Source organism: Mustela lutreola, chromosome 1, assembly GCF_030435805.1.
Source record: "Mustela lutreola isolate mMusLut2 chromosome 1, mMusLut2.pri, whole genome shotgun sequence".
Classification (NCBI taxonomy): Eukaryota; Metazoa; Chordata; class Mammalia; order Carnivora; family Mustelidae; genus Mustela; species Mustela lutreola.
Genome location: NC_081290.1, coordinates 63,433,487 through 63,460,426, shown reverse-complemented (window position 1 = coordinate 63,460,426; position 26,940 = coordinate 63,433,487). Strand labels below are relative to the sequence as shown.

The window sequence follows — 26,940 nt, the reverse complement described above, 5'->3', positions numbered from 1 at the left end:
CAAGGGATCAATAGTTCTGCAAGTTTTGTTATAAGGAGCAACAAGCCCTATCACTTTCTCCCCATCTCTCCCTCTCCACCCATCCTGACAGTTTTGGTATGTTTAGCTCCTTCTCTGTCAATGACAGAGAGAACTCGAGCATTTCAGTCTCCATCCGCTGGCCTCCCACTAGGAAAGATGAGGATGTAGAGGTCTTTTTCCCTGAAACCCCCAGGAGACACGCTCATCCTCGCGTTCTGCCTTTCCCACATGGAATGTTGTATTTTTGATTAGATCAACTTTCAGGGCTGCCATGATTATGATTATGCTATACAGACCTGGTTCATACCATAAGCTTTACTACACACAGATGACATCGTGTACATCCCTACCATTCCCTGGGGTTAATAACTGTGTTATTTTTTGTTGAGCTTTTCCCTAAACTTCTCCAGTTACTCAACTTCAGAGTTTTCACCAGCTCAAGAACTTCCTCTCAAGGCACCCAGATGCACCAGGAATGCCATCATACCATGTTTCCTGAAGAAGTGTGTCCCAGGGTGTTCTGATCCACTCAGACAGCACCGGTCAGGGTCTATGCCGTAGACACAGTCGACATCCTTGAACCTCCCTTCATCACCATCCTGGAGATTCCCTATGGCTCTCTTCTCTGCGAGAGCCCCACTTCCACCTTCTGTCTCCTCCTTCTTCTTGATTTAGTCCTTCGTTTTTGTGGAGTCCACCTCTTTTTCTGACAGTTACTTGAGAAAAGGTGAACATGAGGTACATTTTTTGGAGACCTTTAACTTGTGAAAACGGTTACCCACACACTTGATTGGCTAGAATGTCTCCACTGCTTTTTAATGTCTGATGAACCCCAAACAATCTGATTCCTTAGCCTTTATGGCCTGCTGCTCTTCTGTGGAAGCTTATGGGATCTGAAGTTTGTGTTGATGGACATCTGTTTATGGCCCTCAGTGTATCTCTGGAAACCCATGTGTTTCAGGTCCCAGAGACATTCTCTAATTATTTCATTGGTGATTTCTCCTGCCATGTTTTCTTTCTTTTCTCTTTCTCCTGGTGCTGGGATTACTGGATTGGTTCTTGCATTTTCTTGTATCTTCTCTCACATTTTCTTTGTCTTTCTGTTTTACTGTATGAGGGATGTCAACTTTGTCTTCTAACACATCTTTTGAGTTTTTCATTTCTACTGTCATATTTTTAACTTATAAGATCTCTGATGTTTGTTATCTGAATTTTAAAGAAACATGGTGTTCCCTATTTTATAATCGCAAACATCTTTTTATCCCTATGGAAATACTGATCATAAATATTTGGATATTTTCATCTCCTTGCATAGCATCTGTTTATTCTAAGTTTTATTTTTTCCCCCTTCTGTCCATTTTATTGTTTGAATCTCACTGTTTGAGACAGAAGATTTTCTGGGATGTCTGATAAACCTTGGTCATTGGTAACCTAGGTGGCAGCTTCCAGGAAGTGAGTGGGGTTTGTTGGCTATGAACTATACACTAAGGGGGAGTGGTGAAGCTATGAGGTCACAGTCTCTTACTCTTGGCTCATTCACACTGAAGTCACATCCTCACTGAAATCACAGTGTCCTGCCTGGAGGAAGGCCTGAATGTGTACTCTCAGAGCCCAGGTGGAATGGGGGAAGGCTGTGTATTTTAGCGTCTGGTTCGTATACTATTTTCAATACAGTGTCCCAACACAAGTAGGTTCATATACCATCTTAGCCTTCTGGTTGGGTGAAGTTACTCAGATGATTATTCAGCCATAGAGTTATTCACAGTGGACAAGCCGCTCTGGAATTCTCAGGACTTCCTAAAAGGCTTTCAAACAATTCACCTTACTTTAACCTTTTTATCTCTCGTCCCCCCTCCAAAGATGCTGATTACACCTTTAGGGGATTCTCTGGCTTCCATCAACACTCACTCCAGTGACAGCCTGGAATTTACATTCTTGGGCACTAATCATTCACCACTCTCCCTTTTCTTTCAGATCACCCTCCCCCCAACCCCTGCAACATGTTTCTGCAGTCTCCTCTTTAGTCTTCCCCATCCTTGGGAGTTTGTCACTTTGCAAATACTCTTGCTGTCATTTTACTGGGGCTTCAGGAGGGACAAACTGTAGAGATGTGTGCATGCGTGTGTGCCTAATGTACATCTTTACATAGAAATCAAGACTTTCTTTACCATGTCTTCCAAAATGGTCTAAATTAGAAGAGCTGGTAGGCATGGTGTGAGACCCCAGATGAACAAATCTGGAGCCACTCATGCAGCCCCCTCCTCTGGGAAGAGCAAGAAGACATTGTTCATGATACCACCATTGCCAAAGCCTCTCCCTGGTCTCCTGCCTCTGCAGACAGACTCACTTTGCCTGCCTGTTGGTGTGCAGGGCTGTGCACGGGTGGGGAGAAGCAAAGGCCCCGAAGAAGAGGCAGAAATTCAGAACTTATAACCAAAGCCCAGGGCCAAAAGTGAAGCTTCCCAAGAGGGAGAGCACTTCCACGAGGCACAGCACTAATTTCAAATTTGGAAAGGAAGAGAGAAGATTCCCTCATACTCCCAACTGATGCCACGTCACCTTTCTAACCTGAGACTGGAGGGACAGAACATTCCAGCCTCCAAAGTCCTGCTGGAATAGAGATGACAAGGCCAACCACCAGCCCCATCTCTCCACAGTGGGGTGTTCCCCCTCAGACGCAGGTGACAAGGGAGAGGGGTGTCTGTTGAGAACGTAAGAGCAGTAATGCATTGTTCTGTCATTCCTTAGCTCCGAGTGCTGTCCCTTCTAAGGAACATCAACAGTAGAATGTCCAGCACCTTGGCGGACTGGGCACCCCCCATGTGCTGCCGCCCCATGGGCCGCTGTCCCCGGGCACCCCACCAGCAGCCCAGTCACCTGTGGATGATGTGGAACCTTTGCAGGTACTCCAGGGCCAGCGCCAGCTCACAGATGTACAGCTTCACCGCCCCCTCCGTGAAGTGGACGTTCTGCTGTAGATGGTAACGCAGGTCCCCACCTAGGAGCAGGTCAACCACCATGAACATGTCCTCCTCGTCCTGGAAGGAGTACCTGTGGGCACAGAGGGACAGAGGAGGTGAGGGATGGAGACACTCTGACATCCTCAAGACCGATGACCCCATTCTACAGAAAAGCAACCTGAGGCTCAGAGAGATGCACCGAAGTCCCAGCACGCCTTCAAGAGGCTCTGGCCGGCAACAGGCATTTCAACCAATACCAGACGCCAACACCTGACTTTGTTTTTATATATTTTTTAAATTTTTAAAAGTTTTTATTTATATTGTATTTAACTTAACATGGGGGCATATTAGTTTCAAGGGTACAATATAGCAATGCAACCCTTGCATACAATACCTGGTGCTCATCACAAGCCCCCATCATTTATTTCACCCATCCCCCACCCACTACCCCTCTGGTAACCATCAGTTTGTTCTCTAGAGTTAAGAGTCTGTTTTTTGGTTTTTTTCTCTCTCCTTCCCTCCCCCTTTTGCTCATTTGTTTTGCTTCTTATATTCTACAACTGAATGAAATCATATGGTATTTGTCTTTCTCTGACCGATGGATTTGGCTAGCATAATACACTCAAGCCTCATCCATGTCATTGTAAATGGCAAGATTTCATTCTTTTTGATGGCCGAGTAATATTCCATTGTATATATTACTTTGTCTTTAGTAACTGCTTTAATGGGGTGTTTTTGGGACTTGTAGTAGGTAGTCTCCAAAGCTGCATCCACCCACGCCAACACTCCTTGGTTCCTTCCCACCACATGCCACTCCCAACACAGGGCTTGGTTCTGCTCCCCCTGAATGTTGTGATGCTCGATCAAGTTCACACCCAAGCCTCAAGGGAACTGGCCTCCTAGGATCCAGCCAGAGCCCAAGCCCCGTGGAGAGGCCATGAGAAGAAAAACAAAGGTGCTCCAGTCAACAGCCCTGGCTGGCCACCAGGAACAACCGGCAACAACTGGCTGCCATGGGAGTAAGTTGCCTCAGGCACCGGGAGTGACCACAGCCCCTGTTGGTGTCACATGGAGCAGAAAACTTGCCCATCTGAGTCCAGTCAGCACATGGAACACAAGATATGAAATAGCTGTATTTTAAGCCACTGAGGTTGTGAGGGTTGTTTTTAATTTGGGGGATTTTTTTTTTTGTATGTTTTGTTTTATTGTTTCTTTCAGCCATAGAGAACTGAACTAGGACATAATTCATTTTCACAGAACACATTTAAGGCTTTCTAAGGACTGAAGAGCCAACATATGAACCTCAGGACGGTGTTACACAATTGTCAAGTAAAATCTCAGCATTGCAGAATGTTTTCACACCCCATACAGAATCATGGAAGGTCATCATAAGGGAAGCCTGAGCAATAATCACAGAATGGTGGATATTTACCATGGAGGCTTAGACCTCTGTCTCAGACCCTTGGATATCAGACCTGGGTCAGCCAGGCCAGCCCCCTTGGTTCGACATTAGAGGCAACTGAGTCCCAGAGGGACAAAGGGACTCAGAGAGTCAACAGGAGGAACCCAGACCTTGCCTCCTTCCAGCATATCTATGACCACACACCACTGGGTGCTGTTGTGATGGACACACTGTGTATTTCTTTAAGCTGGGTGTGTTTCCTGGACTCAGCTTGCCAGTATCTCTCTTTTTTTTTATTAATTTTTTATTTTTTATAAACATATATTTTTATCCCCAGGAGTACAGGTCTGTGAATCACCAGGTTTACACACTTCACAGCTTGCCAGTATCTCTTATAGGATTTTTCATATCTTGTTCCAAGGGACACTAGCCCACATTTTCCTACCTACTAATTCCCTGGCCCAGATCTGGTATCATGGTAATACCAGACTCGTATGATGAAGTGGGCTTTTTGTTTCTACGTTCAAGAAGAGTTGATGAAAGGCATCACTGGTGTGAAGAAAGTCTGGTCTCATAATGCCCTCTGTTTCCACACTGGTGATTCATGTAAGGTGTTCCTTTTGGCACTGTCTTGCCTTCTTGCTCCTCCCATTCAATAAAGAGATGAGCAGATCAATGACCTGGGCTGACTTAGGAGGTGTACACATATCCCCTGGCTGCTGGTGTTGGTTCGTCAGGACCCCTTGGGGGTGCTCCCTGGGGTAGATGAAAGAAAAGCCTCCTGGAATCCTCTTGCAAAAATGGGGGTACAATCCATCTGCAGCATGAAGCTACAGAGGGTCAAGCAGGTTGAGAGCTAAACACACACGGAGAGGGGCCCTGTTGGAGGTGCTGGCTCCAGCCTGGGCAACAGCCTAAACTTTGTATATTCATGGGCAAAGACTCTGCTTTCTGACCTCCACTAGTTTACACAGTGTTTCTGTCATTTGGAATAGAAAGAGTCATCTGATATATCTTTCCATGATACATCTTTCCACGCATTTGCTACTGGAGAGAAGGGTTGAGATGCTCAAAAAGGAACCACAGGAATCAGCTATAAATGCCTCCTCCAGATGCCCAATTTGTATTCTAATAGTTGAAAGACTATTGAAATATTACATTAACAACCAGTGAGTTCTGCACCCTCATTCACAGCTAGACTGTCAAAGGGTATCTCATTCAATATTCCACCAGAACTCTTTGGAGGAGCAACATGAATTTTTAGGATAGAGACTTGCAGAACAGAATGAATTCTAAAGAGGAAACCCAAAATGCAAAGGGAACAATAATTTAAGCAATAAGTCAGGTTGCGGCTTTCTCTTGTTGTAGATCCTTCCCCCTCCTCCTGCCCCCTCTCAAATGCCATTTGAGAGGCAGGGTGGGGAGTTGTGGAGGGTAGGGAGGGAAAAATGAAATGAGATGGGATCGGGAGGGAGACAAACCATTTAGAGACTCTTAATCTCACGAAACAAACTGAGGGTTCCTGGGGGGTGGGATGGTAGGGATAGGGTGGCTGGGTTATGGACGTTGAGGAGGATAGGTGCTGTGGTGAGTGCTGTGAAATGTGTAAGCCTGATGATTCACAGACCTGCACCTCTGGGACAAATAATACATTATATGTCAATTAAAAAAAATTGTCGTAAAACAAGACATTGGGTTCTTTGTGTTGGTCTGTTTTGATGTCCTGGCCAGGACTGATAACTTGCAAACTCCTGAACTTCTTTGATGTTGGAAGGAGAGCCTAATTGCCCAGATTTCTCTGTGGGTTGGTGTTATGATGATAGAATGTAGATTTCTCACTTGTGGTCTTCATCATTTCCATGACAATATGTAATATTATCATTATCATGAGAACATACTTATAATTCCAGTCCAAGAAGAGGCAAAAGGAATAATGGCACAATGCTTTGGAATAGTGCAAAACTGCAGAGATAAATGAAAGGCCATTCTCTGTTCTCTGATAACAGCATTGAGTCTCCTTGGGAATGTAGAGTCCATGGCCCAGGGGGGCGGGAGGAGGGGGAAGGATCTACAACAAGAGAAAGCCGCAACCTGACTTATTGCTTAAATTATTGTTCCCTTTGCATTTTGGGTTTCTTCTTTAGAATTCATTCTGTTCTGCAAGTCTGGGAATATCTCCATTCCCAGACATATATTTGTCTTCCTCTGATTGACTTATTTTGTTTAGCATAATAACCTCTAGTTCCATCCACATCATTACAAATGGCAAGACAAAGGGCTAGTACCCCAAATCTATAAAGAACTAATTTTTAAAGTACAGAATCAGTGAAATAGAAACAAATGCACAATATTAAAGACCAATAAAACTAAAAGTTTTTAATCCAAGATCTATAAAGACTTTATCAAACTCAACACCCAAAGAACAACTAATCCAATCAAGAAATGGGCAGAGGACATGAACAGACATTTCTGCAAAGAAGACATCCAGATGGCCAACAGACACATGAAAAAGTGCTCCATATCACTCGGCATCAGGGAAATACAAATCAAAACCACAGTGAGATATCACCTCACACCAGTCAGAATGGCTAAAATCAACAAGTCAGGAAAGGACGATGTTGGTGAGGATGTGGAGAAAGGGGAACCCTCCTACACTGTTGGTGGGAATGCAAGCTGGTGCAGCCACTTTGGAAAATAGTACGCAGGTTCCTCAAAAAGTTGAAAATAGAGCTACCCTATGACCCAGCAATTGTACTACTGGGTATTTATTCTAAAGATACAAATGTAGTGATCCGGAAGGGCACTTGCACTCCAATGTTTATAGCAGCAATGTCCACAATAGCCAAACTATGGAAAGAACCTAGATGTCTATCAACAGATGACTGGATTAAGAAGATGTGATATATATGGAATACTAATGCAGCCATCAAAAAGACTTTTTTAATGTAGTGATCCAAAGGGACACATGCACCCGAATGTTTATAGCAGCAATGTCCACAATAGCCAAACTATGGAAAGAACCTAGATGTCCATCAACAGATGAATGGATCAAGAAGATGTGGTATATATACACAATGGAATACTATGCAGCCATCAAAAGAAATGAAATCTTGCCATTTGCGACAACATGGATGGAACTAGAGCGTATCATGCTTAGCGAAATAAGTCAAGCAGAGAAAGACAACTATCATATGATCTCCCTGATATGAGGAAGTGGTGATGCAACATGGAGGCTTAAATGGGTAGAAGAAGAATAAATGAAACAAGATGGGATTGGGAGGGAGACAAACCATAAGTGACTCTTAATCTCACAAAACAAACTGAGGGTTGCCGGGGGGAGGGGGTTTGGGAGAAGGGGGTGGGATTATGGACATTGGGGAGGGTATGTGATTTGGTGAGTGCTGTGAAGTGTGTAAACCTGGTGATTCACAGACCTGTACCCCTGGGGATAAAAATATATGTTTATTAAAAAAAAAAAAAAAAAAGAATTTTTTAAAAACTAATTTCCAATCTTTTTCCAAAAAGCTTTAAAAGTTATTTGCAAAATACATATAACTTAAAAAAATTAAAATTAAATAAACCATAGATTATTAGGTCAAAGAATAAAGAGGGAGTTTAAGAAAATGTGAGCAGGCAAAAACACCCCAACTCATGCTCAAATAGCTTGCCTGAAACAGGCCATAAATGCAAGCCTAACCTTCCCAGCAACCAAAGCAAAGTGAGAAACATGATCAGCCTTACGATTCAGGGTCAATGTTGGGGGGAAAAAATCCATTGTTTAGGAAAACATGATTACTCCTGGTCCTGAAGCCAGAAGGAAATTCTTCCCACTAGATTCTTACAAAGATGGCATTTTGTAATGTGAAAAACAATGACTTACAAAAAATAGCTCTACACAGAATAACATATCTAACAGGGATTTTTTTGTATGATGTTCTTCATCCACTGAAGACATCAAAGTCCAAGCCTTTAAAAACTGTGCTATGTGGGGGAAAGGAAAGTGGTCTGGGGTCTTGCTCATGTATGAACTTTCTTAACAAAAAGATAAATGGAGAGAACAGTGGTTGAACGCTGTCAGGGACCATGTCACCAATGTGAGCTGACCCACAAATACTCAGTAGGCTCTGACCACACATCTGCCCCATGCCAGAAGCTGGGATTCTGTGGAAGAGGTCATCTGAGATGGTTCACCTAAGTTTGGACCAATCAAAAGGGGGCTGGAGTTTGATGTCATGTGTCATGACAAGCACCCTGGAGATCCATTTTTCATCCTGGATGTGGACGTTACATCCCAAGGAGCTCAATATTGTCACCAGTTCACTTATAACATCCCTTATTCCCACCTCTCTGCTCTTGTCCATCCTTCCCTTCTCAGTGTGGAACATGCTTTCCAATCAGGGGCAGCACTGCTCCCCTGGGGACATTTAAGTGTCTGGAGACACTTTTGGTTATCACAACTGGGAGAGATGCTACTGGCATCTGGAGGCCAAGGATGATGCTAACTAAGTCTCTTCCAAGACACAGGATAGACCCCACACAAAGAATGGCCTGGCCCCAAATGTCCACATTGTCATGGTTGAGAAACCCTGGTTTAGATTCATGCTCCTGCTCTTAGAAGCACCCCCTAACCCTGGAAGACTGAGTTGGGTAACACTCTTTTTAGTCTCTGGTGTCCTATAATAGCATTGATAAAATGCCTACCATGCACCAAGCACTGTTCTAAGCACTTTATTTATGCTAACTCATTTCATTCTCCCGAAAGCCCTTCGAGGTAAGTATTTATAGGAGCTGTCTTGGACAGATCTGCACATGGACTCAGCAAGGCTAAAGAACACTTCCCAGGCACAGGCAGAGCTGGGAATTAAACCAAGATAACCCATTTCCAGAAGCCAGAATCCCTGTCTGAGGCTCTCATGGTACTTTCCTCATGTCATGGGAATCCTCTCTCTCCTGGTCTCTTCAACCCGTCAGCCAGCCATCTCTCTGTGCACAGGGATCAGTCTTATTTAGCACTGTCCTCCTGCATTTTCCACATTGCCCATAGCGTCCCACACTCAGGAATGAAAGGGTCACAAAGTACCCATGGCCTGTAAGGCATATTGGTCTGTTCCTCTCTATAGGAGGCTGGGATGAGGGGGAAGGCAGTGTGGAAGGAGAGGGGGCTGGTGAGGAACTGATTGGAAGCAAAGCTCTGTGGGGCACTGAGCTATGCTTGTTGTTGATCTCACTGCTTGCCATACCCTCCTCTTTGTCTGGCCTCCCCTCCTTGCTAAGACCAGGATCTCTTGGTCTGAAAGTGATTCTCCCAGCCTCCCTCCAGAGCCTCACTGCCATGCAGAAGTGACCTGTCTGATGAGCTGTTTGGAAGGAATTGCCAGTGTGCTCCTCTCATTCCCTTCTGGGCTCCCACCAGGCTTCTGGATCTTCCCATAGAGGGCCTGTACTCAGTCTACTCCCTGCCATGGCCAGGAGCCTGGCCAGTGGGGAGGAGGCTTGCAGCTGAGCCCATATCCTTAGGGTGATTCCATTTCAAAGCCGAAGTGTTAGCAAGCCCTTTGAGTGCAGAGTGCCAAGTTCTTTAATCAACTGTGTCTGCAACACAGCTGATACTTTCACTCCCACACATCTGAGTCCCATGGCATCTCTTGAGTGGTCCCAAACTCAGTTGGGAAGGATGGGTGCTATCCACAGACCTCCCATCATCCCTCAGCACTTATCCCATTTAATCATGTGAGCTGAGCACTATGCCTTTCATTTTTCCAATGAAGAAAACCAAGGCCAAGATAGGCTGATGTTCCCAGTTACCAGGTGAGACCTCTTTTTCAATAACACATCACGTCCTCTAGAACCAGCCTCAGGAGGCTTGCACACTAAAGGCCAGCCATGTTAACCATGTGTGAGAAGACACATGAACACATATGATAGAGGTACTGTGTCCAGGGGGAAATCTCGAGTCAGAACACCTGGCCCAGCTCCCTTCTTACTTCATCTCACCTTGCTCACATCTGCTGCCAGGAAGCTGTCAGCCAACCATGGATTGTCAGTGGCAGGGAAGGCGTGGGAAGAAAAAAAAAAAAACATTTGGGGCAGGAAATCACAAACCCTTCTTAGTGCTCCAGCAGCATGGCACCACTTAACCATTTGAAACATGTGCCTTTTCTCCACTTTTCTTCCCTGGGCAAAAGGATCCAAGCCAGGAGATACCCTGTGGGTTAGTCCTCTGGAAGCTCCAGAAGCCACGACAAGCCCCATGTTTCCAACATTCACCTCCTGTGTCCTTACTGTGTGGCACCTGCTGGGACAAGGAGCTGAGCATCGCTTAGACCATTTCCTCCAATCTCCAATCTCCAAAGGGGAGCAGACAGAGAGGAGGGCTTGCCGACCACGCTCACTGCCAGTGATTCTCTGAGATTGAACACGCAGCAACAGAACAGCTAAAAATATCCTCATGGGCTCAGAAATCCAATAATGGGATGCTGGGGCCTTCCGTCAGCTCATATTGTACAAATAACAAGGAGGTTATCAAACCTGAAGTGTGCTTGATACACAGAAGTCTTTAATAACATTCGCAATAATAACCTTTAAAAAAAAAAATTGAATTGAGCCACAGAAGTGCTCAAGCCATTCATACATCCTGGCCCTCACTGTTCTCCACATCAGGCTAATTCTGTCCTTGTCACCTTCCCAGAAGTTAGTGTTGATGGTTGGCTTCCATGTGCCTCCTGCATGCCAAGTGGCAGCAAGAGGACACTCTCAAACACCATCTGGCTCCCCAGGCCCAGCCAGTTTGGGGCAGGAGCACTCCAAGGACCAGGCAAAGGTGAACTGCAAACTCAGCTTTTCCATCGCCTGCTGCTTTGCAGCAGGCCTCTGCAGACCCTAAAGTGTGTCTATCTTTGCAAATGTAGAGCACTGTTCTTGAGACCATTAGTTTTATTTAAAAAATAGTTTTTTATTTAAAGAACTATTTTTATTTAAAAAAACATTAATTTTATTTAATTTGCATCCTGCATGCTTGTAAAGGTTTTGCAGCAGCTAACAAAGTAAGACTGATGGAAAAGACAGGAAAATGTAGAATAATGTAGTAGTACATGTACCATTCACCTGGACAAACTGTGAGCATGGAATGGCAGCTCTGACCATCCCAGTGCAAACCAGCAATGGACAGAGGAGGATGGACAGCCAAGCGCTCACTGTGTGGGCATATGAGATGAAGCCAAAACTCCTGCCATGGGCTGAATTCAAAAAGAAAACTTTAACTTGTAATTTTTTGGTAATTTTATTTTATTTTTTTCTAGTATTCCAAGATTGCTTATGCACCACACCCAGTGCTCCATGCATACGTACCCTCCTTAATACCCACCACCAGGCTCACCCAACCCCATCCCCTTCCCTTCCAAAACCCTCAGTTTGTTTCTCAGAGTCCACATTCTCTCATGGTTCATCTCCCCCTCCAATTTCCCCAAACTCACTTCTCTTCTCCACTCAGTACCCTCCGTATTATTCCTCATGCTCTACAAGTAAGTGAAAAACATTTGGTAAATAACTCTCTCTGCTTGACTTACTTCACTCAGCATAATCTCCTCTAATTCCGCCCATGTTGATACAGAAGTTGGGTATTCATCCTTTCTGATGGCTGAGTAATATTGCATTGTATATATGGAACATACCTTCTTTATCCATTCATTTGTTGAAGGGCATCTTGGCTCCTTCCACAGTTTGGCGACTGCGGCCATTGCTGCTATGAACATTGGGATACAGGTGTCCCTTCTTTTCACTACATCTGTATCTTTGGGGTAAAGACCCAGTAGTGCAATTGCAGGGTCATAGGGAAGTTCTATTTTTGATTTCTTAAGGAATCTCCACACTGCTTTCCAAAGTGGCTGCACCAATTTGCATTGCCACTAACAGTGTAAGAGGGTTCCCTGTTCTCCATATCCTCTCCAACACTTGTTGTTTTACTGTCTCGTTAATTTTGGCCATTCTAACTGGTGTAAGGTGGTATCTCAATGTGGCTTTGATTTGAATCTCCCTGATGGCTAATGATGATGAACATTTTTTCATGTGCCTCTTAGCCATATTTGTATGTCTTCTTTGGAGAAGTGTCTGTTCATGTCTTCTGCCCATTTTTTGACTTGATTATCTGTTTTTTGAGTGTTGAGTTTGAGGAGTTCTTTATAGATCTTGGATATCAGCCCTTTGTCTGTAGTGTCATTTGCAAATATCTTTTCCCATTCCATGGGTTGTCTCTTTGTTTTGTTGACTGTTTCCTTTGCTGTGCAGAAGCTTTTGATCTTGATGAAGTCCCAAAAGTTCATTTTTGCTTTTGTTTCCTTTGTCTTTGGAGACATGTCTTGAAAGAAGTTGCTGTGGCCAATGTCGAAGAGGTTACTGCCTATTTTCTCCTCTAGGATTTTGATAGATTCCTGCCTCACATTGAGGTCTTTCATCCATTTCAAATTTATCTTCTATGTGGTGTAAGAGAATGGTCAAGCTTCATTCTTCCATACATAGCTGTCTAATTTTCCCAGCACCATTTATTGAAGAGACTGTCTTTTTTCCATTGTATATTTTTTCCTGCTTTGTCGAAGATTATTTGACCATGGAGTTAAGGGTCCATATCTGGGCTCTCTACTCTGTTCCAATGCTCTATGTGTCTGTTTTTGTGCCAGTACTATGCTGTCTTGGTGATCACAGCTTTGGAGTAAAGCTTGACATCAGGCAACATGATGCCCCAGTTTTGCTTTTCTTTTTCAACATTTCCTTAGTGATTCGGGGTCTTTTCTGGTTCCATACAAATTTTAGGATTGTTTGTTCCAGCACTTTGAAAAGTGCTGATGGAATTTTGATTGGGATGGCACTGAAAGTATAGATTGCTCTAGGCAGTATAGACATTTTAACAATGTTTATTCTTCCAATTCACGAACATGGGATGCCTTTCCATCTTTTTGTGTCTTCTTCAATTATTTTCATGAGAGTTCTGTAGTTCCTTGATACAGATCCTTTACCTCTTTGGTTAGGTTTATTCCCAGGTATCTTATGGTTCTTGGTACTATAGTAAATGGAACTGATTCTCTAATTTTCCTTTCTATATTTTCATCATTATTGTATAAGAATGCAACTGATTCCTGTGCATTGATTTTGTATCCTGCCACATTACTGAATTGCTTTGTAAGTTCTGCTAGATCCCCAAACCAGGCAAAGATCTCATCAAAAAGGAGAATTTCAGATCAATATCTCTGATGAATATGGATGCCAAGTATTCTCAGCAAGATCCTAGCTAATAGGATCCAACAGTACATTAAAAAGATTATCCACCATGACCAGGTGGGATTTATCCATGGGATATAAGGGTGGTTCAACATTCACAAATCAATCAATGTGCCAGAACAAATCAATAAGAGAAGAGACATGGTCCTCTCATTTGATACAGAAAAAACATTTGACAAGATACAGCATCCATTTCTCATTAAAACAATTCAAAGTACAGGCAAAGAGAGAACATTCCTCAACTTCATAAAATCTCTCTATGAAAAACACACAGCGAGTATCATTCTCAATGGGGAAAAGCTGACAGCTTTCCCTTTGAGATCAGGAACCCAACAAGGATGTCCACTTTCGCCACTGTGGTTCAACCTAGTACTAGGAGTCCTAGCAACAGCAATCAGACAACAAAAAGAATAAAAGGTATTCAAAATGACAAAGAAGAAGTCAAACTCTCTTCACAGATGACATGATACTTTATATGGAAAACACAAAAGACTCTACCCCCAAACTACTAGAACTAACCTAACCCTTTAAAAATATTAGTTTAAATTTGGGGGCACATGACATATAAAGATGTGATTTTGGGACATCAACAACTGAAAGGGGCAGGGAGGGAGATGTAAAGGTGCAGAGTTACTGTGTGCTACTGGAAGTCAAACTGGTCTGAATCCAAACTGGAGCATTATGACTTTAGGATATTAAATGCAGTCCCTATGGTAGCCACAGAAGGCAATGAGACAGGTACTTAAATGTTTTACTACAAAAAATTACACATGAAAAAAGACAGCAATGAAGGAAATGAGGGACAAAAAACTATAAGGCATATGAAAAATACCAAAATGACAGAATGAATACCTTATCAGCCAGCCTCAAAATGGAAGGAAATACTGACACATGCCACAAAGAGGCTGAATGGTATTTAGGGCATTATGCTAAGTAAGATAAGTCGGTCACACAGAGGCAAATACTGTAGGATTCCACTTATAGGAGATACTTAAGAGTAGTCAAATTTGTAGAGACAGAAAAGGATGCTGAGATCTAGGGGCTGGGGTTGGGGGGATGGAGATTTAGTGTTTAATGGGAAGAGAGTTTCAGTTCTGCAAGTTGAAAGAGTGCTGGAGGCACCTGGGTGGCTCAGTGGGTTAAGCCTCTGCCTTCGGCTCAGGTCATTGTCTCAGGGTCCTGGGATCGAGGCTCAAGTCATGGTCTCAGGGTCCTGGGATTGAGCCCCACATCAGGAGCCTGCTTCCCCCCCTCTCTCTGCCTACTTGTGATCTCTCTCTCCGTCAAATAAATAATATCTTTTTTAAAAAAGTGCTGGAAATGGATGATAGTACTGATGAATGTTGTACAACACTATGAGTATATGTAATGCCACTGAACCATACACTTAAACATGGGTCAGATGGTAAATTTTACGCGTTTGTTGCTACAATACAAAATTGTATCGGCTCTTTATGACATTTTTTGTTGTTGCTGTTGTTGCATGAGCAGAACCCCTCATGTTAATTTTCACATCACAGCCAAGCAGGCTGGTGAAAGAGATTTATCCCCATGTTAACGAATGGAGACAAGAAGTCTGAGAATACACTTATAAGCAAATGAAGAATGAAACATCAGCATCTTAATGTCAGTATTAGTCAATCCACTGGCGTGCCACAAATTTGCTGCTGTCTGATTGTGATGTCCTAAAGCTTCTAAGACAATTTAAAAAGAATGAACTAATGGGAAAAAAAGTAAAACTGAAACTAAAATCTCCAGACAGTTGTATGTATGTATGTATGTATGTATTTTGCTTGGGAAATGGACCTGTTTCCTGGTTGTTCCTCCACTGTCCTATACTGAAAAACAAAACAAAGCAAAACAAAAAAACCAAAACTGTGATACATCCTGGTACAAACAATAATTCAAGTGAAGTCAGCAGGTGGAAGCCAGTCCTAAAATGTGCACTGATTCTTCCCTCTGCATCTCCACAACATGACCGTCCTGCGATGTAAAACTGAACATGTTTGTTATAATTTACTTTTTATTAACATATAATGTATTATTTGCCCTAGGGGCACAGGTCTGTGAATCGTCAGGCTTACACACTTCATAGCACTCACTATAGCACATACCCTCCCCAATGTCCATAATCCAACCACCTATCCCTACCCCCCCCCCCAAACCTCCGGCAACCCTCAGTTTGTTTCCTGAGATTAAGTCTCTTATGGTTTGTCTCCCTTGCAATCGCATCTTGTTTTATTTTTTCCTTCCCTACCCCCCCCCCCCAAATCTCCCACTTAGCCTGATATGAGGAATTTGAGATGTTATAGCCTATTTTTTTTTTTTTTTAAAGATTTTATTTATTTATTTGACAGAGAGAAATCACAAGTAAGCAGAGAGGCAGGCAGAGAGAGGAGGAAGCAGGCTCCCTGCTGAGCAGAGAGCCCGATGCGGGACTCGATCCCAGGACCCTGAGATCATGACCCGAGCCGAAGGCAGCGGCCTAACCCACTGAGCAAGTTAAGCTGTGGGCTTTCAAATGCTCCACGTTTATTACAAGGCTTTGGACTTGGAGAGAAGGAATTCAGTAAGATAGAAATTTGTCTGGAGAAACCCATGCCAGTTCCAAAGTCTGGCACTCACATTCAGTGGGAACTAATCCAAATGCATGGCAATTAAACAAGTATTTATAGACTGTCCTCTATATGAGTCAATTAACAAGGAAATTGGAAAACCCCACAGGCTTCTGTTCCTGCTGTGAGGTAATTTGGTGCTGCAGAAAACCACAAAAGTTGAGCTTCTGGACAGAGCAGAGGTGGAGACCACATCCTATCATTTGCCAGTTGTGCCTCTCTAGGCAAGTACATCAAGCCTTGGAGCTTCATTTCCCTTCTTTGTAGTATGATTATTGCAAAAAATATTAACAAATCACGGTTTGGTGATTATGAGAAACCTATGAGAAACCTATGAGAAGATGCACTGAAAAATAGATGAAATTACTATTCCATTAAAATAATAAATGGAAGAAAATAGAATGTGACTGTTTTAAGTCCTTTGGTTTTCTTCTCAGCAAGGAAGCATGCTGTATAACAGTCCTTTTACTGAGTTCCTCCAGGATTTGACATGAGACACTCTGGAAGCATCAAATTCTCTATCTTTAAGCTGTAGTCCCAGGGAAGTGCTTGAAATGAAACCCTTGCATGACAACACAGCATACTAAGAGAGGGTCCCTAGCTGAACTCCCCCAGGTAGTATGTGAATTTTAGTAAGTGTGTTCAATTTTTTAAAAGGCATCAAAACTTGATAAAGATTATAAAAAAGTCTTTTAAAATGTAGGGTGAGTGTGTTCTTACTTTGTTCTTAGATGAAAAGAAATGCTTTGGGACCACCACAACAAATGACAGATGTGGTGTGTGGGGGCATTTAGAAGAGGTGGGGGGACCATTAGATGGGTCCAAAACTGGTACTGTTTAAAATGCTGGAAATCCTTTGTAAGACCCTCCTTGACTTCTTTTTTTTTTTTCTTTTTAAAATCACATTTTATTGCAAAAATCTGTATCCAACAAAATAAACATTTTAAAGATTTTTTTTTATTTTTTTTAAAGATTTTATTTATTTATTTGACAGAGAGAAATCACAAGTAGATGGAGAGGCAGGCAGAGAGAGAGAGAGAGAGAGAGAGGGAAGCAGGCTCCCTGCCGAGCAGAGAGCCCGATGCGGGACTCGATCCCAGGACCCTGAGATCCCCAGAAGATCAACAAGAAATCCAGCCAAGACCAAGTTCACCTACCAAGGAGTGCGGTTTCAATACCAAGGAGAGCAGCAGAATTCCAGAGGAGGAGAAAGCCAAGCACGGAACTCATGGCTTTTTTCCTGTGATTTTTTTTTAGTCTTGCAGTTAATTTAATTTTTTCTTTTTCATTTTTTTTTTTTCTCGCCTTCGGGTAAAATTTTTTTTTAACTGTTACCTTTTTCTTTTTTAACGATTTTATACTAGTTTATCTAATATATATATTTTTTCTTTTTTACATTTTTCTTAGGTGTATTCTTTTTTTAAAAATTCTTTTCTTTTCTTTCTTTTTTTTTCTTTTTTTTTTTTTTTCTTTCTTCCTTTTTGAACCTCTTTTTATCCCCTTTCTCCCCACTCACGATTTTGGATCTCTTCTAATTTGGTTAAAGCATATTTTCCTGGGGTTGTTGCCACCCTTTTAGTATTTTACTTGCCCCTTCATTTAGTCTTATCTGGACAAAATGACAAGACATAAAAATTCAACACAAAAAAAAGAACAAGAGGCAGTACCGAAGGCTAGGGACCTAATCAATACAGACATCGGTAATATGTCAGATCTAGAGTTCAGAATGACAATTCTCAAGGTTCTAGCCGGGCTCGAAAAAGGCATGGAAGATATTAGAGAAACCCTCTCGAGAGATATAAAAGCCCTTTCTGGAGAAATAAAAGAACTAAAATCTAACCAAGGTGAAATCAAAAAAGCTATTAATGAGGTGCAATAAAAAATGGAGGCTCTAACTGCTAGGATAAATGAGGCAGAAGAAAGAATTAGTGATATAGAAGACCAAATGACAGAGAATAAAGAAGCTGAGCAAAAGAGGGACAAACAGCTACTGGACCACGAGGGGAGAATTCGAGAGATAAGTGACACCATAAGACGAAACAACATTAGAATAATTGGGATTCCAGAAGAAGAAGAAAGTGAGAGGGGAGCAGAAGGTATACTGGAGAGAATTATTGGGGAGAATTTCTCCAATATGGCAAAGGGAACGAGCATCAAAATACAGGAGGTTCAGAGAATGCCCCTCAAAATCAATAAGAATAGGCCCACACCCCGTCACCTAATAGTAAAATTTACAAGTCTCAATGACAAAGAGAAAATCCTAAAGCAGCCCGGGAAAAGAAGTCTGTAACATACAATGGTAAAAATATTAGATTGGCAGCTGACTTATCCACAGAGACCTGGCAGGCCAGAAAGAGCTGGCATGATATTTTCAGAGCAATAAACGAGAAAAACATGCAGCCAAGAATACTATATCCAGCTAGGCTATCATTGAAAATAGAAGGAGAGATTAAAAGCTTCCAGGACAAACAACAACTGAAAGAATTTGCAAATACCAAACCAGCTCTACAGGAAATATTGAAAGGGGTCCTCTAAGCAAAGAGAGAGCCTACAAGTGGTAGATCAGAAAGGAACAGAGACCATATACAGTAACAGTCACCTTACAGGCAATACAATGGCACTAAATTCATATCTCTCAATAGTTACCCTGAATGTTAATGGGCTAAATGCCCCTGTCAAAAGACACAGGGTATCAGAATGGATAAAAAAACAAAACCCATCTATATGTTGCCTCCAAGAAACACATTTTAAGCCCGAAGACACCTCCAGATTTAAAGTGAGGGGGTGGAAAAGAATTTACCATGCTAATGGACATCAGAAGAAAGCAGGAGTGGCAATCCTTATATCAGATCAATTAGATTTTAAGCCAAAGACTATAATAAGAGATGAGGAAGGACACTATATCATACTCAAAGGGTCTGTCCAACAAGAAGATTTAACAATTTTAAATATCTATGCCCCCAATGTGGGAGCAGCCAACTATATAAACCAATTAATAACAAAATCAAAGAAACACATCAACAATAATACAATAATAGTAGGGGACTTTAACAGTACCCTCACTGAAATGGACAGGTCATCCAAGCAAAAGATCAGCAAGGAAATAAAGGCCTTAAACGACACACTGGACCAGATGGACATCACAGATATATTCAGAATATTTCATCCCAAAGCAACAGAATACACATTCTTCTCTAGTGCACATGGAACATTCTCCAGAATAGATCACATCCTCGGTCCTAAATCAGGCCTCCTTGACTTCTTGAAGGGCCCTAACTTCCTGTCCTCACTCTACCAGTGGCCTGGGCCCCAGCTATCCTCAATGTGAACTGCTTACATGATAGTTCTTCCCACAAGGAAAGGCTTCAGCTCAGCCCTGGAGCCCCATCTATTCCTCCATCCAATCTTCCAGTGTCTTCAAAGCACCCACTGTGCACCAGCTGCTATAGAAATGGATGGAGGAACAATGAAGATAGTCACTGAAACATCAGGGCTAAGATTTGAAGGATGAACATGAGTTAGCAAACAAAGGATTCATGGGGGTTCAGGAGGTGAGGATAGTAAAACAATCCTGGAAGAGAATCCATCTCCTCTGAAAAGGTGTCTTCTCATTTCCCTCCACAGGTTGGGTTAGAGAGAGCTCAGACACCAAGTAAGAAGTATTTACAGTATGAAGATTTTTTAAAAAAAGATTTTATTCATTTATTTCACAGACAGAGATCACAAGTAGGCAGAGAGGCAGGCAGAGAGAGAGGAAGGGAAGCAGGCTCCCTGCCAAGCAGAGAGCCCAATCTCAGGACCCTGAGATCATGACCTGAGCCGAAGGCAGAGGCTTTAACCCACTGAGCCACCCAGGTGCCCCTACAGTATGAAGATATTTGAATCAAAATTGAATAGTGGCAGTTTTTAAAAATTTAATTAATTAATGTATAGTGTATTATTAGTTTCAGAGGTAAGGTTTAGTAATTCATCAGTTGCATATAACACCCAGTGCTCATTACATCAAGTGCCCTCCTTAAATAAAATGAAAACAACAGACTTTTGAAATCATAACTGGAAATCAACTATTTACCATAAAGTATGATCTGACAAATTGGAACAGAGTCAACTACTATATCACTCTGTAATCATGAAAGAACATGAAGGCTAGGTAGGAAGTTACTAAGCTGAACCTACATCCCCACTTAATATCACATAAATAGTTTGGTTTTTTTATCTGAATATTGTCCCTCTCCACCCACTGAAAATTAGCTCCATGAGGGCAGGAGCCTTTAAAAAAAAATAAATCAATCCCTATCTGAACTTGGGACATAGGAACTTATTCTAGTAATTTGAATATTATAATCAAAGCACAAGCTTTCTAGTATGTTTAGTTGTCCTTTTATTTTTCTATTTTTTAAAAGGTTTATTTCAGAAAGAGAGCACAGAAGGGGACAGTGGAGGGGCAGAGGAAGAGAGAGAATAGAATCTCAAGCAGACTTCCTGATGAAGGGCTCAATGCAGGGTTTGATTTCAGGACTCTGAGATCATGACCTGAGCCAAAATCAAGAGTCGGACACCTAGCTAACTGAGTCAACCAGGCACCCCTTCTTTAGATGGGGAAAAAATCAATATTGTATAAATAATGGCTAATATATTAATTCAACAATGCTATATTTTCATTATTACTTGTGACTACTAACAGTACATGTTGATATTACTGGTGGAGCCAGTCTGAAAAACAGTATGGAGGTTCCTCAGAAACCCTATGACCCACCAATTGCACTACTAGATATTTACCCAAAAGATCCAAAAATACTGATTCGAAGGGGCACCTGGTGTTTATAGCAGCATTATCAACTATATCCAAATTCGGAAAGAGCCCAAATGTCCATCAACTGATGACATCCAGATGGCCAACAGACACATGAAAAAGTGCTCCATATCACTCGGCATCAGGGAAATACAAATCAAAACCACAATGAGATATCACATCACACCAGTCAGAATGGCTAAAATCAACAAGTCAGGAAATGACAGATGCTGGCGAGGATGCGGAGAAAGGGGAACCCTCCTCCACTGTTGGTGGGAATGCAAGCTGGTGCAGCCACTCTGGAAAACAGCATGGAGGTTCCTCAAAATGTTGAAAATAGAACTGCCCTATGACCCAGCAATTGCACTATTGGGTATTTACCCTAAAGATACAAACATAGTGATCCAAAGGGGCACGTGCACCCGAATGTTTATAGCAGCAATGTCCACAATAGCCAAACTATGGAAAGAACCTAGATGTCCATCAACAGATGAATGGATCAAGAAGATGTGGTATATATACACAATGGAATACTATGCAGCCATCAAAAGAAATGAAATCTTGCCATTTGCGACAACATGGATGGAACTAGAGCATATCATGCTTAGCAAAATAAGTCAAGCAGAGAAAGACAACTATCATATGATCTCCCTGATATGAGGAAGTGGTGATGCAACATGGGGGCTTAAGTGGGTACGAGAAGAATAAATGAAAGAAGATGGGATTGGGAGGGAGACAAACCATAAGTGATTCTTAATCTCACAAAACAAACTGAGGGTTGTTGGGGGGAGGGGGTTTGGGAGAAGGGCGTGGGATTATGGACATCAGGGAGGGTATGTGCTTTGGTGAGTGCTGTGAAATGTGTAAACCTGGTGATTCACAGACCTGTACCCCTGGGGATAAAAATATATGTTTATAAAAAATAAAAAATTCAAAAAAAAAATAAAAATAAATAAATCAATCAACCATGTATTTGCAGATATACTTCTGGACTCTTGGTCCTATTTCACTGATTTGTTTGTCAATCTTGATGCCAACACTGTCTTGGTTACTACTTATGTATAATAAGTCTTGAAATCAAGTAGCATTAGTTTTGTAACTACGTTCTCAATTTTTAAAGTTATTTTCACTATCCTAGGTGTTTTGCATTTCCACATATATCTTAGAAGCATTTTGTCGATTCCTACCTAAGAGTTTGCTGGGGTTTTGATGGAGATTGTGTGTTATCTATGTATCAATTTGGAAAGAATTGACACCTTGGAAATACTGAATCATAAGATCCATGAACAAGGTATACCCTTCCACTTATTTAAGTCTTCTCTTTTCTCTTCACAATGTTTTGCATTATACAGTATTACAGGGTTTTTACATGTTTATTTACATTCATCTCTAAGTATTCCATACTTTTGACATTATAAAATTTTAATTTCCATTTTTGATTATTTATTGCTAGCATACAGAAATAGTTACTTTTAATATATTTGTCTGAAACCCTAAGCTCAATTACTAGTCCTAGATTTTTTTTGTAGATTCTAACAGATTTTTTATGTAAATGATATAATCATGTCATTTGCACAAAAGAGAGTTTTATTTGTCCTTTCCAAACTGAACGTTTTTCAAATTTTTTTATTGCTTTATTGCACTAGCTAAAACCTCTAGCATAATGTTTAATAGAAGTAGGGACAGTGGATTTTCTTGCTTTGTCCCAGATTTTAAAGGGAAACATCTAGTCATTCTCCATTAAATATGATGTCTGTAGATTTTCTGTAGATGACCTTTTATTGGGTTGCCAAACTTCCTTTTTATTCCAAGTTTGTCGGGAGGTTCTACAAGGAATGGATGTTGGATTTTGTCAAATTTTTCTTTTATATTCATGGTGATGATCTCTCTCTCTCTCTCGCTTTTTTTTTTTTTTTTTTTTTTAGTCTGTGTATATGGCGAGGTACACTGAATGGTTTTCAAATGTTAAACCAGTCTTGAATTCTTAGGATAAATACCACTTGGAAATAATGTTCTATACTTTTCATATATTATTGGATTTAATTTTCTAAAATTTTGTGAGGATTTTTAACATTTATGTTCCTGGGGCATATTGCTCTGCTTTAAATATATATATACATATATGTCATATATGTATATATATACACACATATATATGTATATTTATACACACACATATATATGTATGTATATATATACACATATACACATATATATGCATTTTATAAAGTAAAATGTACAATTGTATATTAAAGGACATTGTAAATCACAAAGTGAAAAGTGAAAAGACCACACACCCACATACACACACACATAGGGGAAGAAAAGACAATATATGGTCTTTTTTTTCCATTTTGTGATTTACAAAATCGTTTAATGTACAGTTTTGCATTTTATTTTTTAATTTGAATTCTATTAGCCAACATATAGTACATCATTAGTTTCAGATGTAGTGTTCAATAATTTATCAGTTGCATATAACACCCAGTGCTCATCACATCACATGCCCTCCTTAATGTCCATCATCCACCACCACCACCACCCTTCCAGCAACCCTCAGTTTGTTTCCTAGAGTTAAGAGTCTCTAATGGTTTTTATCCCTCTCTGATGACTTCGCATTCAGTTTTCCCTCCCTTCACCTATGATCATTTGCACTGTTTCATATATTCCATAGATGAATGAAACCATATGATAATTGTCCTTCTCTGATTGACCTATTTTGCTTGCAGAGTACTCTCGAGTTCCATCCATGTCGATGTAAATGGTAAGTAGTCATCCTTTCTAATGGCTGAGTATTATTCCATTAAAAAATAGTATATCAATATTGGTTCATCAATTTTTAAAAATTTAACTTAATTTTTTCAGTGTTCCAAGATTCATTGTTTATGCACCACACCCAGTGTTCCATGAAATACATGCCCTCCTTAATACCCACCATCAGGCTCACCCAAACCCCCACCTCCTTCCCCTCCAAAACCCTCAGTTTGTTTATCAGAGTCCACAGTCTCTCATGCTTTCATCTCCCCCTCTGATTTCCCCCAATTCACTTTTCCTTTCCTTCTCCTAATGTCCTCCATGTTATTCCTTATGCTCCACAAGTAAGTGAAACTATATAATAAATGACTCTTTCTGCTTGACTTATTTCACTCAGCATAATCTCCTCCAATATCACTCACCCATGCACCATGAAAACACACAAATGCCACACACAAGCCCACAGACACCAAAAGGACACCCCTAGGACACCACACCTTAATAACAGACACCACGCGCCTACCACAAATGCATCCATGTTGACACAAAAGATGGGTATTCATCTTTTCTGATGGAGGCGTAATATTCCATTGTATATACGGACCATATCTTCTTTATCCATTTGTCTGTTGAAGGGCATCTTGGCGCTTCCCACAGTTTGGCGACTGCGGCCATTGCTGCTATGAACACTGAGGGTACAGATGGCCCTTCTTTTCACTACATCTGTATCTTTGGGGTAAATGCCCAGTAGTGCAATTGCAGGGTCATAGGGGAGCTCTATTTTTAATTTCTTAAGGAATCTCCATGCTGTTTTCCAAAGTGGCTACACCAGTTTGCATTCCCATCAATAGTTAAGAGGGTTCCCCTTTCTCCATATCCTCTCTAACACTTGTTATTTACTGTCTTGTTAATTTTGGCCATTCTAACTGGTGAAAGGTGGTATCTCAATGTGGTTGATTTGAATCTCCCTGATGGCTAATGATGATGAACATTTTTTCATGTGCCTCTTAGCCATATTTGTATGTCTTTGGAGAAGTGTCTGTTCATGTCTTCTGCCCATTTTTTGACTTGATTCTGTGTTTTGAGTGTTGAGATTGAGTAGTTCTTTATAGATCTTGGATATCAGCCCTTTGTCTGTAGTGTCATTTGCAAATATCTTGTCCCATTCCGTGGGTTGTCTCTGTTTTGTTGACTGTTTGCTGTGCAGAAGCTTTTGATCTTGATGGAGTCCCAAAAGTTCATTTTTGCTTTTGTTTCCTTTGTCTTTGGAGACATGTCTTGAAAGAAGTTGCTGTGGCTGATGTCGAAGAGGTTACTGACTACGTTCTCTAGGATTTTGACAGCTTCCTGCCTCACGTTGAAGTCTTTTATTCACTTTGAATTTATCTTTTTGTACGGTATAAGAGAATGTCAAGTTTCTTTCTTCTATACATAGTTTTCCAATTTCCTCAGCACCATTTATTGAAGAGACTGTCTTTTTTCCATTGTATATTTGTCAAAGATTATTTGACCATAGAGCTGCAGGTCCATACCTGGGCTCTCTCCTCTGCTCCAGTGGTCTATGTGTCCATTTTTGTGCCAGTACTATGCTGTCTTGGTGATCACAGCTTTGTGGTAAAGCTTGAAATCAGGCAATGTGACGTCTCCAGTTTTGTTTTCTTTTTCAACATTTCCTTAGCAATTATAACAAATGTGCCTTACCAGTAATGCAAGGTCTTAACAGGAGAAACTGAAGGTTGGAGCAAATGTATGGCAACTCTGTATTTCTGCTCCCATTTTTTCTGTACACCTAATCTTCTCTAGAAATCAAATCTATTAATTAAAAAAACTAAATATATATAGTGTCTCTCTTTTTTTTCTTTTCTTTTTTTTTTTTTTCTTCTTGCAATGTCATTTCCTGGTTTTCATATCAGGGTATCGTTGGATGCAGAATGAACTGGGGAGTATTTTTCTACTGCCATGTGTTGAAGTTCACTAATTTTTTTCCTGCAAGGTTTAATCTTTCATTTGTTCTATCCAATGTATTTTCCACATAAACACTTAAGTTTTCTTCTTTAGAAGTTTGAAATAGGTTGTTTTTACATCCTCCATGTTTCCACTTAACTTTTTGCTCATATTGAATACAGTTATAATAACTTTTTATGCTCTTCCATGCTTTAAACAATTATTCCTATCCCTGATTATTTTAGGGAAGAGGGTAAATCTGGTCTCTGGGCACTTTGGCCAGAGCCCTTAGCCTACTTTCCAAAATAAATGCTTATGGATTTAATAACTATAGAATATTCTTGGTGTCAGGAAGTTACCATGAAGAGGACAGAAAGACTCCTATACTCATGGGACTTACAGTCTAGTTGGAAATGACAGCCAATCAAAATGAAGGAAAAATAATTATGTGAATGAGACAATTTCAGAAAGTGTTAGGCAAATGAAGAGTGATTATGATAGGGGCTGGGAGGTAATTAGGAAAATACTCTCATAGATATTGGTCAGGTGATACATTCCTGAGGTGGTGGGACTTGAACTAAGTGTTGAGGAGGATGTGACCATGCAGACATCCTGGGGAAGAGAATTTCAGGCAGAGAGTCTGTCCGTACAAAAGTCCTGGGTGGGGAATAAGCTTAGCATGTTGTAGTTCAGAATGAGGGTCAGAAGGGGCTGGCATGTAGTGAGAGAGATGGGGCGGGCAGGGGCCAGATCAGCTGGAGTCTTACACATCAAGAAGAGAGGTGTGGAGTGGAGTACTCCAACACAGAGAAATATCAAAGTGAAGCTTTCTTTATATCCCCCCCTGATGAACAGCATACAGCAGAGAAGTTGGCTTACTCTTCCTTGTGGCTGCAGAGCGTTTTCAGCCCATGGACTGCTGGCAGTCAGGATAGATCAGCTTGTAAAGCAACTGCTGTCTTGAACCCCACTCAAGGCAACCTCCCAACGTGCATCCCAAGCATTGCTGCAAGCTGTTCCCATGGAGCCTATCACCACTCTCATATTTCTTCCCAGGAGGGAAGTGACAGAGATGCAAGCTGTTTGGTAGATGCCACATTTCCTTCCAAAGATGATGAAGTTTGGGTGGATTAAGTATTCAAGTGTTCTTTTTTCATTAGGAAAAGTGATACAAACAGCGTC

The 26,940-nt window shown here is 41.2% G+C and overlaps 1 protein-coding gene across 4 annotated transcripts in view; it reads right to left on the bottom strand.

The window, feature by feature from the left end:
* The window catches only part of STK32B (serine/threonine kinase 32B), a 413,422-nt gene that overhangs the window by 128,352 nt on the left and 258,130 nt on the right, over positions 1–26,940 (bottom strand). For all 4 annotated transcript variants that reach the window (XM_059165449.1, XM_059165457.1, XM_059165476.1 and 1 more), the window contains one exon: positions 2,899–3,072. In XM_059165449.1, coding sequence (XP_059021432.1) covers positions 2,899–3,072 — 174 coding nt within the window. The remainder of the gene's footprint in view (positions 1–2,898; positions 3,073–26,940) is intronic.